Source organism: Colletes gigas, unplaced genomic scaffold, assembly GCF_013123115.1.
Source record: "Colletes gigas isolate AHSC1104 unplaced genomic scaffold, ASM1312311v1 Colletes_gigas_Sc00033, whole genome shotgun sequence".
Classification (NCBI taxonomy): Eukaryota; Metazoa; Arthropoda; class Insecta; order Hymenoptera; family Colletidae; genus Colletes; species Colletes gigas.
In genome coordinates this window covers 819,146-832,641 of record NW_025106662.1, presented here as the reverse complement: position 1 = coordinate 832,641, position 13,496 = coordinate 819,146, and the positions used below count along the sequence as shown (strand labels likewise).

At 37.1% G+C, this 13,496-nt stretch overlaps 2 protein-coding genes across 2 annotated transcripts; both read right to left on the bottom strand.

Moving 5' to 3' along the window:
* Window positions 1–372: 372 nt before the first annotated feature.
* Window positions 373–702, bottom strand: LOC122402183 (cuticle protein 38-like). Its single transcript, XM_043404779.1, has one exon. The coding sequence runs from the start codon at window positions 700–702 to the stop codon at window positions 373–375; it is 330 nt and encodes a 109-aa protein (XP_043260714.1).
* Window positions 703–9,930: 9,228 nt separating this feature from the next.
* LOC122402182 (cuticle protein 64-like) lies at window positions 9,931–11,802 on the bottom strand. The gene is made up of 3 exons (XM_043404778.1): window positions 11,788–11,802; window positions 11,539–11,712; window positions 9,931–10,215 (listed from the first exon to the last, which is right to left on the bottom strand). Exons 1-3 carry the CDS (start codon window positions 11,800–11,802, stop codon window positions 9,931–9,933), a joined length of 474 nt encoding a protein of 157 aa, XP_043260713.1.
* Between the last annotated feature and the right edge of the window lie 1,694 nt (window positions 11,803–13,496).

Sequence of the window (13,496 nt, the reverse complement as noted above, 5' to 3'; positions counted from 1 at the left end):
TAGGAATATTATTATAAGGAATTATAAATGTAACCTCACAAACGTAATAAGTTGAATGTATGATGAAATGGTGGCTGATACAGTAGATCACGCACACGTGACAGTGGCCAAAGTCTGCTAGCTCGCAAAATCACGTATACGTGACAGCGAATCCTTAAATCTATCGTCGATTCTAGCTAGGTAGTAAGAAAAGGAAGGTAAAATCGAAGAGACAATAAATGGTAACGTTGATTTGAGAATGGGTAAATTTTATTCGTGATGATTAGTCGACAGCATCGGGTCGCGATCGTTGGTCATCGCGTTTGACGAAGTCGTGGTCGGGTAAGGATCGACTAGAGCGGCTTGGAGACAAGATGGCCGGTCCGTTTTGATTCAGTATGTGTAGGCAGCGGCGGCTACGATCGGGCTGTGAGCGTAGACAGTAGCGGCTGGTGCAGCTGCGACGATCGGAGCGGAAGTCTTGACCAAGGCGGCGGTGGCTACCGGAGCAATGGGTGCAGCGTGGATGTAGGGTGCAGTGGCGATCAGCGGGCTCTTGACGCTGACTTTGTAGGTGTTGGCGTAGCTGGTGGCGACAGGAACGGTGTGGGCCACGGCAAGGGGTGCCGCGGCGACCACCGGTGCTGGTGCAGCCAGGAAACCTGGCGTTGGTGCAGCCACGGCGCAGGCCAACAGAGCGAACAAGGCGACGAGTTTGTACATGGTAGCTGACAGGGTTAATGTTCCTCACACGAAACTTAGATACTTAGCAACTGAGATCGCTGAGAGTCGAATGATGCTCGACCAGCTGAGCGGGTGCGCTTTTATTCCTCGATTCTGACCTCTCCCACCAGCACGCGGTCTTGAATCGAACGGGCGCGCTCGAGCCCGCTTCATTTCGCCACCTCTGTTACATTACGTCCCCGACCGAAACGAGATTCGTTTCGTACGCTTCGCCGTTCTCTTCTACCCATCGGACGCTGGACGCGTTCAGGGTCCTTTCGTCGTGTCGTTTCCATCTCCGTACCCGGGGAGTACATTGTCAAGGACCGTGATCGGATCCAGCCTCCTTCGAATCCGCGTGCAATGTACCCGAAAGGCCCTTCGCCTCTCTTTGTACGGTACGCCCAGGTCATTGCCGACAGCACCGTTCCTATAAGGAATTCAGAGCAATGTCGATGGCGCAGGAAACAGTGCTGCACGAGCACTCATCGAAATTCCAATCGAAATTCAGTTTTTCAAAGTTTTAAACTCACCCCTTGACATACGATTTAATTTGAAATTATTTTTCAAACGTGTACTATTTAATTTTGTTTTAATTTGTCCGTGCGAGGAATGGCGACAAAAAAAGAATAAATTCGTTTTACGTATACATTATAAATATAAAAATGTATTGATATTAGTATACATAAGGCTGGATGACGAATGAGCACTGTGAAACTTGACATCAAGAACTTGTCACGAGTCAGACTCGTTGTACGACAAGGGGTTAATTTGTCCCTGTGGTTTTCTGTCGAAGTACACTGAGAAAATTATCCAGTAAATGTCCTGATGGAAAATAGGGTAATAATTAATCTCAAGACATCACGGTACTCATTACCATGTACACGCTGTAAAATCTAATCTTGGTATTATAGAATTTTTACTTTCTTACCTAAAATTGCATTGAATTAAAAACATATTGTGAACAAAATTCGAATAAAAATTATCCAAGAATACTTGAAAATAAAACGCATTATTAACTCCTAAAATAGTATTAGTTATTTTTCTATGTATGTATAGGCAAACAAATATATTCCTTCCCGTCCAAGCAAGTTTTAGTCAGAAACAACGATTAGGTACGAATGTTTGCATGTGTGAAAACTTAAATTGACAGACAGACACAAACGTTTGAACATATCAAAATTTTAATCGACATATCTATATTCAATCATGGTCAGAGCCCAACATCGTATACATAGGTGCAAACGTTTGTACATATCGAAATTTAAATTGACAGATCTATATTCAATTACGATACGTGTAACCTATACGTAATAGGTCACATGAGTCGCTATGAAATGGCGGTACTAGTCAATAGACAGTCCCCAGAGGGTCTAATTACTTACAAACGACTATGGTGCCTTGAAAATAACGAATCGAGCAGGCCTTCCAAAACTGATAGCGATAGCTAATTATTTACTCGTCGTCAGATATCCTAGGTGCAAGCAGAGGTGGGCGAAATGCAATTTGATTACATTTACCACGATACGATTAGACGAAATTATACAGGAATTACGATCCAATTGCAATGTAATTATAATTGCAAATCTTTAAAGTTGAAAGTAGAAATTGACGAGTCAAAGTTTGGGAAGAGAAAGTTAGACACCGAGTGGATCGTTCTTGCGTTTTTTGGATGGTTTTGAGCGGGGAACCGTGTATGTATTTATAGTTTCAGCCTCACTTTTTATTCCAACAATGAAACATCGAACAAAGAGTTACCGGACTTGATAATTGTTAAAAGGCGTATAATTGCTCGAGGAACAATGGTTTCTAAGATTTATTAGTTAATCATAGTCCGCGCTTCAAAGACCCCGATATCGAAATACGTACAATCGCAATTGAGAGTTCTTGGAGGCATGCCAACGAAAGCGCAAGTAGCAAGAAAACGCTCTTTTTGCAAGACGATGCTATTAAATACATGCTTTGGAAGAAGAGAATCCCCTGAATGAATTTTGAAAATTATTTTCACAAATGAACAATCGAACTCTGCAATCCCTTTTTCGTTCAACAGCTCCCACGCAACTTTTCGACAAAGCCATTATAAAACTCCTTTGATTTTTCTATGAAATGTTATTCGATACTATTTTTAGTATATTTATATTTTCGAATTCGTTATCCACTAAAAAATATTTCCAACGTACAAAATGAGTGATAATTTATCAGACGTTTCGTGAATCGATTTTCGTTTTCCTCCTACCAAGTTACGAATTTTATTCTCGTCGGTTTAAAAATAACGTCACGAGTTTCTGGGACGACTAATATGCGAGATAGTAAATAAATAAGAAAAATAGAATTAAATTTATACTATTTATATTGCCTCTTTAAGTGAGACTATCCAATCAGTATTCCTCAAGATACGATTAAAAATCAATAAATAATTAAAAATGTTGGACTCCTGGTAATTTTATTTATTTCTTTCGTTTCTGAGGAATATACTCGATCGTGCCTATTATTTTCTCGAGTCTAGTGTGGTATTCGGTGCCTCGTTCGGCCCGATCGAAGATCCCCAGTGTCAGTAACCGCGCGAACCGTCGTCTTTGGTCAAGCACTCGAGTTCTAGTCGTTCTAGTTCTCGAAAACTTGGTCCCGTAAAAATGAGCGCACCATCCAATCGATCGACCGATTACATAGCGTCTATAACGGGCAAACGACACTCGTATTTCGAGATAACTCCAGTTAGTTAACCGACCGACTGACTGTACGTTAATTAATAAACGCGATTCCTATCCGGTAATCCGGTCTCCGTATTTCTACGATAACGTAACACTCTTGTACTCGTTGATGTTAATGCCGATACCGATAACGTTACGTTATACCTCGTGTTTACCTCGACCAACCACGCGATTGTGTAACAATTAGTAATCCATTTTAACGCCCATTTTGGCATATCGGGACGCGTCGTGGCGCATACCGACGCGACCTGTCTAGGAAGGACGAGTCGGTGAAGCAAACCGAGGGAGCATTGTGACACTCTTTTGCGAAACTAAAGATGCTAAAGCTTGATTTCCTGCATGCATAGCGATCGTACTCGAAGAGAACTCGAATATCCGAATCTGGTTTATTCAGAAAGCAATTTTCACATATTTTTTGAAACGTACGTTTTCAAACCTGTTTTTAATTTTGATATATAATACGGTAGGTTCTAGTTTTCATTCCAAATCAGTTAAATTTAAAATTCGTATGCAAGATTATGGCGATTTATTCTATGAAAATAAAAAAAAAATCAGAATTTGTCAAATTTCATTTAATGCAGTCGGCGACTGTCCTTCGAACTTGCATGACATAAGAAATTTTTGAATTTCTGTTTTAATATTTAATCGAATAATTCCTGAACCCCTTAGAATATTTTAAAAAATCGATACCTTCAACCCTAGAGACAGGAATACTTTTGATGTTATTTAAAAAGAAGACTAATTAATTTCACTGGCAGGTCAAAACCATATTCTACAAGGTTAAAATTTTAATTTTAGACCATTCTGAGCTATATAACTTAAATTTGTTTGCTTATTTTTGTAACCTTGCTAAAATTCATAAATCTTATTCAAATTTGTTTCCCTCGATACCTCAACATGAGAATTTTTCCAGTTCCAGTCAAAGTATGGGAAATATTATAAAAGAGATACATTTACAATTAAACCTAATCTTCGTTTTGAGTAAGAGTCGTTGGAATCCAACTCCCTTTTCCGTAAATAATTGCCCAATTTTTTGTAAATAAAAAAAACAAGTACGAAAAGCGAATACTTGGTTTTAACAGTAATATATTATCGAAATGTACATACGTGGATTACGAAGTAAACTTAATGAATTTCAGCAAAATGTAGCTTGTTCCGCAATCTCCTGACATCATTGCTCTTCTAGAAACGTGGTTGGATGATAAAATAGGTAATTACGAACCTGGACTCGCTGGTTATAATATATATCATCGCTGCAGGTCATAGGTCATTGGCGAATTTGCCAGAAGCGGGGGTATTCTGATTACTACTGGAAATATGGTTTCATTGTTCCGAAATAAAATTATCTTTTCACAATATCGAACAAGTATTTATGAACGTCGATTTTAGTGTTTTATCTGCAATATTTGGGGCTGTATATATATAGAGTATCCCAAATTTTAACGACCAAGCTTTGGCCAAAAAATATTCTGTAAATATATATCGTTTGGAGCCTTACACGAAAGTTATAATAATTTATTTTTAAATAAAAAATATCGTAACACTTTTGAAAACCACAGATAGTAAATAGTAGTAATTATTATTTCGTATTAGTATCATACCTTTTCAATAAAAATACACGTAAACGATATATATGTTAGCAGGATATGTTTGCCTTATTTAGATCCCTAGAATATGTTGACAAAGTTTGACCATTAAAATCTGAGACACCCCTTACGTAACCCCTGCATTTCTGGCGTTTCTATTACCATCTCTATGACTATTGTTCGACTGTATTGGAAACGATGGAACATTTTCCCAATACGTACACGTACGTTTTGGATAATTATAATCTACTGTACGCTGATAAGCTTCTAAATCAGTCTTAACGTTATCTTGCTTTACATTCTCGAACTCATCTGCAAACGAGTCTTCGACAATCGATAGTATTGCATGAAATCTTAACTATGGCAACCTTCCACCGAAAACTAAATTTATAATCCACGTACCGCTTTGCTCGATTTGTTCCTTAGCGACGATATTTTTACAAAAATCTATTTAAATATATGTGTGCTTAAATTAATTTACAATGATATGTTTTATTTAATCCTCTCTGCTGATCCGATGTTGGATCATTATGATCCTCGTGATGTAAATTTGTATAATTACTTCAGGCAATTTATATATAATATTTATTATGTCTTTAAGCCCAGAGATTATCCGAGTATTTTCGATCATTTTAGTACTGTCTCCTGGAATAATCCATTATTTAACTTGAAGCTACATTTAGCTATTGATTTTCTATGTATACATCTTTATATAGCTACCGATTTATATTATTAAATCTTTAAAATATACCGAACGACCAATATAATTAATTAGTAACAAAATCCGTTCCCATAAAGCCTTCAAGAGAACGGATTCGCGTGGTTATTTTTTATATATTACAGTTTCAGTAAACCACGGCTTCTGTGGATTCATTTTAATAAATTTATTGACTGGTGATTTTCCTTTTTGTTAGTAAACCTGTTTAATAACGCCTGTATTTAAATCGAAAGACGCGTCTGATGCAAGAAATTATGTATCTATCAGTGTTACGAATAAATTATTTAAAAAAAAAGTCATTGTGAAAATCAGTTACTGGTTAACAAAGAAATAGGTGGTCTAACGTGCCTAATTTTCCAATGTTTCACAATAATTTCAGAATATGAATGTAATGGTATTGATATAAAATTTTAAAAAAATGTGTTGATACGATGAATCGCGTTATATCGATTTTTAAATTGCTGCTATAGGCTTTAGCGAGTACTTTTTTGTGGTTTAACAGTTACTTATCCAGTCGCGCTCGAGTCGTAAAGATTGTAAACGTATCGTCAGCTCCGAATATGGTGTCGGTGTTCCTCAAGGTTCTCACCTTGGACCGCTACTCTTTAATATTTTTAATAACGACGTTGCTGATATGTTTACCAATAGCCAGTTTTCGTTATTTGCCGATGACCTTAAAACATATAAGAAAATAACTCGTTTATCAGGATACTATTTTTCAAAGTGATTTACCGCGGTAAAGTGATTGGTATCAGTTTGCGGATCTAGATGATCGAGTAGACAGAGTTACAAAGAAAATTCGAAATTTCGAGGATGCGAGGATACATAAACACCTAGGAATTTTAAATAAAAATAGGAATATCGAAGTTTCGATGTTTCGTAAACAAATAAAGAAATTGCTTTTAAAATGTAGATAATAAATTTTTCTAATAACAATTCAATTTTGTTTTAAATTTACTTATGGACCTTCGTGGAGCGTAGATTAGCAGCTGACCTCGTATTTTTGCTTAAAATAATGAATGGCTTAATTATTGACGCACCCCTTTCAGATGTAATTACATTTTAAGCTCCCAAACCTGAACCCTCGTTGGAATACCTATGTTTTACAATACGAGGCTTTTATCTCGTTACAGCTATTGTGATCCAATTAATCGTATATTATATCTGCAAACTCCTACGACGAATTTACGAACCTTTTCCTGCATTATTATTGTCGGTCGTATCTAATTTACGTAGGACGAGGAAGCCAGAAGCGTGTGATTAACTTAAAAAATTCAACTGCCGCGACGTGCGTTTCACGTGTATTGAAATTTCTTGATCGAATTTTAATTGTACTTTTTCTGTATTCAAAGTGTTATTTTCCCTCGATGTTAAAAGTAATAATAATGAGTTAGTAGTAATAATATTTTATGATTACCATCTTCTAGTATGATATAAATAAAAATAAAATAAAATTTTCATTCATCTGTACCAAATTAGAACACACAAAGAGAATCACAGAAAATGGTGGAAACTGCAGTTGGGGTCATTCGAATAATTTAATATATAACAAAAAGTGTCCTTATGCAAAAAGTGTATAATTATTTCACTCGTACGCGAGTTTACGACTGCTATAAATAGTTTGAGGCGGATCCGGATGACATTAACGACAATAATAATTACCTAGGTCAGAAAACAGATTAGGAAGGCACCAAAGAAGTGTTTGAAACGATCAAAACTCAAAGTACTGAAAATGAGCCGAAACGATCAAAAAACATAATTTATCGCATTTTAATCGAGCATTTAAAACTTAGAAGCTATAGAAGATCGCTGAATAAAACGTCGAAGAAATATCGAAAAACAAAGGAGACAATGTTGAAAGGGCAAAAACAATTTGGAACTTAAAATAGTACATTTTCCTTTTCTCGTTGCTTTTTCTTTCATTTGTCAATGATTGGCCGAGCATTTCGTAGCAAGGACATGGTTTCATACTTCGAGCGTGTCTCTTTGTCCTTTGGTAAACATTCTCTAAGAGGATGTATCGTCTCGTTATTCGATTTCTACGTTTCTCGTATTCTTTGTTTTTCCCGTACCGAAACGTATACGTTTTGATCGACGATATCGGTCGATCGCTGGCGGTCGATCGACGAAAAAAGAAGATCCGGTTCAAGATGGACGATAGCCGCGAGCTCAGCAACACCCAAATCCGGAAGGCCTTGAACCGTCGGATATCGCGCAAACGCTTTCGGATTACGACACAAAACCAGGAAAGCCGACCAGTTCACGCAGAAGGGGGATGCTTTGCTATAAAAGAGCTCGAAAGTCGTCCAGTGCAGAATCACTCGAGGCTTATAGCGCCTCCGAGCACCGAATAAGCAGGGATAAACAGTACATACAGTGATTGGCGTTTCAGCGAGAGGACCGCATAAACACTGGATCCTTGAATCCTAATTTACCGAGTTCGACAGTAAAATCGAAACAAACGATTCCGCAGGAACCGATGGTCTGAAAATAAATTTTTATCGATAACAAAAATTAGAAATTCACAAAACCAAGACATTGATTGGACAATATTGGCGCGTAATAATAGACAATATAAAATTTTAAAGAAGACTAATCGCAGAAGAAATACGATATAAAATTATTCGATAAAAATAGAGATATTTTGCTGATTATTAAAGACATATGAATTCTAAAAAATGTAATGGTTTACATAGAATACAGAAATGATAGAAACAAGCATAGCAAAATTTATAATAGAATCCTTATTAACTTTGCTAGGAATTTATATAATTTATATGGTATATCTTATCAAGCTATAATACATCTTGCTTATCACTATGCTTTTTCTCTAATAAGCATTCTACTTTTGGCACTTTCTAATTCAATAATTTAGTTCCAATCGTCAAAATCGAGGTGCTTCCCTTGTTAGAGCTTTTCTTCGAATTTGAGACTCAAAACAGTATCTTTCGAGGCTCAAATCGGACTCAAATCAGATTTCTATTGTCACGGAATGGCGAGTGACAAACTATTCGTTGCATTCAGAGCAAGAAAGTGTATAAAATTTGAAATTTATGCGTCCTCAACCGTAATCGCAACAGCTCCAGTCGTTGGCCAGTTTCCAGCGATTCTCTCTCATACGCAACATGATGTTGCTCCACGCCCGATGACTATCGCGATTGTACGATTTCAATACGCTCATAGTCGGAAACGACCGCGAGAAGGTGAACGATTCATTCGTTTCGTACAATTTCTTCTGCATTCGCGAAACAAATTCCTCAAAGGCGAATTCGAATCTATAAACGATCTTGAATTGGACGATTCGTTGCACGCTTCTTGTTTCATTCGATAAAGTCACGATGGAACTTCATTTGTCAATACCAAACTGATCAAAATTAATTTTCATCGAATACTATTTGGTTTCATTTTATATTGGAAATTATATTTCGCACCTTTCTATCGCGTGGTATTTTTTAAAGCATTTTGCAACGCTTTGAAATGTTTAAGACACTTTGAACATTGATCAATGATTGTTTTTTTTTTAATTTTTGGTAAATTTTAAAATAAAAACGATCAATGATGGATGGTGTAAACAAACAGTCGCGAAAGAAAGAATCAAATGGAACGTGCTACGCCTATTTGAACCTTGATCCTCTCTTTCAACTGTTTCGTATTCGTCTAGATAACTTTTTCTTTTTGGCCTACAAAAAAAGACTGTCTTTGCGTTACGCCTCCACGCGTTCGAACTTCATCACACATTTGGCGATCGTGACTCGAATACATCGTTCAAACACTTTCAGAATAGTCTACATTTCGGTCTTTTTTGGAGAGGCACGCAGAGACAAAGTGAAAAGGCAATCGATATTTAATTAAAAATACATTTTTTCTATCGTTTAGTAATTTTTGGTACGGATATAAAACCATATTAAATATCACAGTACAGTTCCTACTTTTAAAAAATGTGGAATTTTTAACAGACAATTTCGATATCACAAAAAACATACGATGAAAATTGCAAAATAATAATTTGTAATCTAAGATCACAATTACCGTCACATACTACCATAATTCTACGTGCATCACCAGTGTACGTGGATAAAGGTATTTACGATACATAAAGAAAAACATTTTAAATCACATTTTTTATTTTACAAAATAAACTTTGCTCACGTTATTTAGAGTTCCCCTACAACTCACGAGAGACTCTTGTCGTGAGCAAATTAAAAAATTTCGATCAATGGTCGTAAACGGAGGAGATCCCGTGTCCAAGCGTGTTAGCATAACCGATGTCGTACCCATTTCCGTATCCATATCCGTAACCGTTCCCGTAGGCGTCTTTGTATCTATATCCGTATCCCAAAGAGTCCGGGTACGATAGGAGAGAACCATAACCGTGAGGGTAAGCAACGTAGCTGGAGGGCACGTAACCGATCTTCGAGATCGGCGATGGTACGCTATAGATCACTTTGCTTATCGGCGGCGATAACGCAGCAATTTTGCTCGTAGGTGTCAACGCAACCTGCAAATTGCAATAATCCTGTTGCTAATAATATTAAATTTGCATCAGGTTTGGAACCAGAGTTGGAGCAAATGTTATTCATGTCGAACGAATACTAACTAAGTTTAGATTCGTTCGATAATCAGTTTTTGCCCACGACTTCGAAAGTCGAGTTAGAATATCCAGTAATGGATTCTAATTTAAGAGTGATACGTAAACCGGAAATTAGTTTATGAATCGATTAAAAGTTTCATTTCATTAGTCATAAATATTTGAACTTTCCGGAGAATTATTCGTTTGTCGAGAATATGAATACTGCTCGGGTGTTTGACTTTTCGAACGCTATTTTTAATATTCGTTTTAATGTTGTTTGAATAGTGACGTATTAAAATACTTAACAATAATCACATTGCACAAGCACTGAGGAAAATATACTCACTTATGGTAAAAAGAAACTCAACAGTACAAGTCAAAAATAAAGAATTGATATTTACCGAACAGCTGATCCAAAATAAATGTTTGAGACTTATGTTAAATAGAAGCAAGTACTCAAGAATAACAGACTTGCGTGAACACTCACAACTTCCACTGATATCAAACTAAATAGATAAAAAAACTCAAGAATTTTATAGATCGAAATTGTATAATAAAAATAAGACACTAGAAAATATAAGAAAGTATTCAAACTAAAATACAAACTGCTGTATCAAAGTCTACGAATATTTTATCAAAATAACACATAAGTAGGAGCTAATGTAGGAGGTGTTAAATGTTAAATATAAATACAAGTACACATACCATAAACCGTACAACCTAGTAAAAATAAAAGCAAGACTAAATGAAATTATTATACTCAATAAGTACAATTTTCAAAAATAGATTTTCACTACACTTTTCCTCTAACAATAAGAAAGAGATATTCCTCCAATAGAACATATATATTTTTCCTCATCACACTGTGATAACTTTAAAGGAAAAATAGATATTACATCTATACTGTTCCATAATGAAGAGCCACAAATCAGGAATTTTTAAATATCAGATATGAGGTAAAACTGTTAATTTTATACATGTACAGCTGTAAATATATTGTTAATAAATCGTTGTTAAAAGTTCACTGCCATCTTTGATCACTAGACTAAGGACCTTTATGGAAATTTGTATTCTTATTAATAGAGTGAAATGAGAGCTTTTGTAGAGAGTTGTTTCGACCTCTAAACATGATCATTCGTATCTTGATTTAAATATTTTTTATATTAATGCATATTACGTGCATTCTGTAGTTTTTTGAGAATCAAAATAAATGAATAAACATCCACAGTCTATCGATCACACAAAGCTCACCTTATAAGCGTTCGAATAGCTAGTGGCGACGGGAGCTGCTGGCTGAACGAACGTAACACGGGGTGCTGCAGCCACCGCGAGACCATGATTGAGTCCGTAGCCACCATATCCATAATTCTCATAGCCTGTGTAAACACCAGCTGAAGCATAGGCTAATCCAGCAAGGAACACCAACTGCCAAACGTGTATTTCGTATGAACTCGCGTAAGAAATTCAGATCTTAAATGGGAGGGGGGTAGTTTCACTTACCAGTTTACAGTACATGTTCGTGCTTCTTAATAAATTCCTATTTTGACTGATGCAAACTATCGAGAGAATCGACTAGACGATCTCGTACCTCGTAGACGTTTTATATATTCCTCTGGTCCACTCCCTCTCAACGTTACCTCGACCATGTGGTTTTCTCTAGCGATTTCTTCGTTCCTTCCGATCTCGAGAGAATGGCGGAAACAGGGGGAAAAAACTGTGTTTCTTCTCGCGTCGGCAAGGTTACAGCTTCATCGATGTTTGGGGGAAGGTGTGATTAGTCTAACGGAGTACGCGCTGCATCCAAGCTGCAATACGTGCGAACGACCTTGTCGTAGCTAACCGTACGCGAACCTACGACTCCTAAGGAGGACAAGAGCACAGTCTCGAACAACGCGATACAAATAGACGATAATAAAGTATCGTTTTTACTGTGAGAAATTTCCTCTCCTCGCGTTGGGAATCCTTGAGAACGCGTTGGGTACGTCAGCTAGAAGAAATCTCGCGCAGTCTCTCGACCGGCAACCGGAGCCTACGTTTTCCACAGTAATTATACACAGTGCTGCGTGTCTGCGATCTTGTCCGTTCGCGCTCCGTCGACCACAGAACAGATTAACCTCTGACGGGGACCTCGACCGATCGAATGTAGAACGTGCCAGCGAAGAATCGCTGACCATCTCGACCGTAACGATACCGATATATCGTCTTCTGGCGCTGCTTCGTTAGCGGAGGAAGGTGAGAAATATCATAGGAAGGCAGAAAGGGAAAATATGACTCGTTAATTAATAAGGCTTCCTAGCAGACCCTGACTTCAACGAAGGGACATTGGATAGTTGGTCGAGCGCTTGCGAGAGAGACGAGAGCGTGGCCCTCTGGTGGCGAGTACGGGAGATGACGAAACGCTCGATGGCCCGCGACGGTCATGACCGCTGGAGAACGCCAGGGAATCGTTCTTCACCTGCGTTGTGTGCCAACGCAAGAATATTCAGGTGAGAATAACTCACGCGCGAGAAAGTATACGCGGCACGTTCCGTTTCACGGCGCGAAACTTGTACCTTTAAATCAATGTTTCGCAACCTTTCTCGATCTAACGCTATTTTACGAAATCTTCCACCATTCTAAGAGGTTGAAAAGGTTATGAAAATGAAACCACGTTCTTACGAGAGATCCTGAGGTTTGACGCTACCTTTTTGATCGAATTTTTTTGTGTGTGGTAGAACAGGATTATAAGATTCTTATTTTACGAAAATACGACTGGGTTCATCGAGAACGAACGTTGCAAAATTAATGCAGTCCTTGTTTTAGAATACTGTGGTCGTGGTCGAAATTCAAAAACATTCATCTACAGATGGTAGTCTGAACCAAAATAAAGTGAAAACAAATTTTGTCGACGTCTACTTAATATGTGTGTCAAATTTGGAAAGATTCATCGATTCTTTAGATATCATGACAAACATTAAAAACAATAGACTGCAGGAAACATGCAATAATTTGAGTAATAATAAAGATTTACTCAAGACTGTTACTGTTTCTTTGAAAAATGACTAAATACGCGAGATAAATTTTTAAATACTTGCTCTACAATAATACAATAATTCTTTATTTTAAAAATCGACGAGCTCGAAATACTCCCTGAACTATATTATGATTGAATCGAGGCAGTTTTCCGATATTTTCTCGAGACCCTTATCAGATTATTAAAAGAAACAAAC

What these genes read in the sequence shown, in the direction of transcription:
- LOC122402182 (XM_043404778.1), bottom strand. An exon ending in GCTATTCGAACGCTTATAAG is followed by an intron (nt 10,216 to 11,538) that starts GTGAGCTTTGTG and finishes TGCAATTTGCAG; the next exon opens with GTTGCGTTGACACCTACGAG.
- LOC122402183 (XM_043404779.1), bottom strand. Translation starts at nt 702, where the DNA reads ATGTACAAACTCGTCGCCTTGTTCGCTCTGTTGGCCTGCGCCGTGGCT.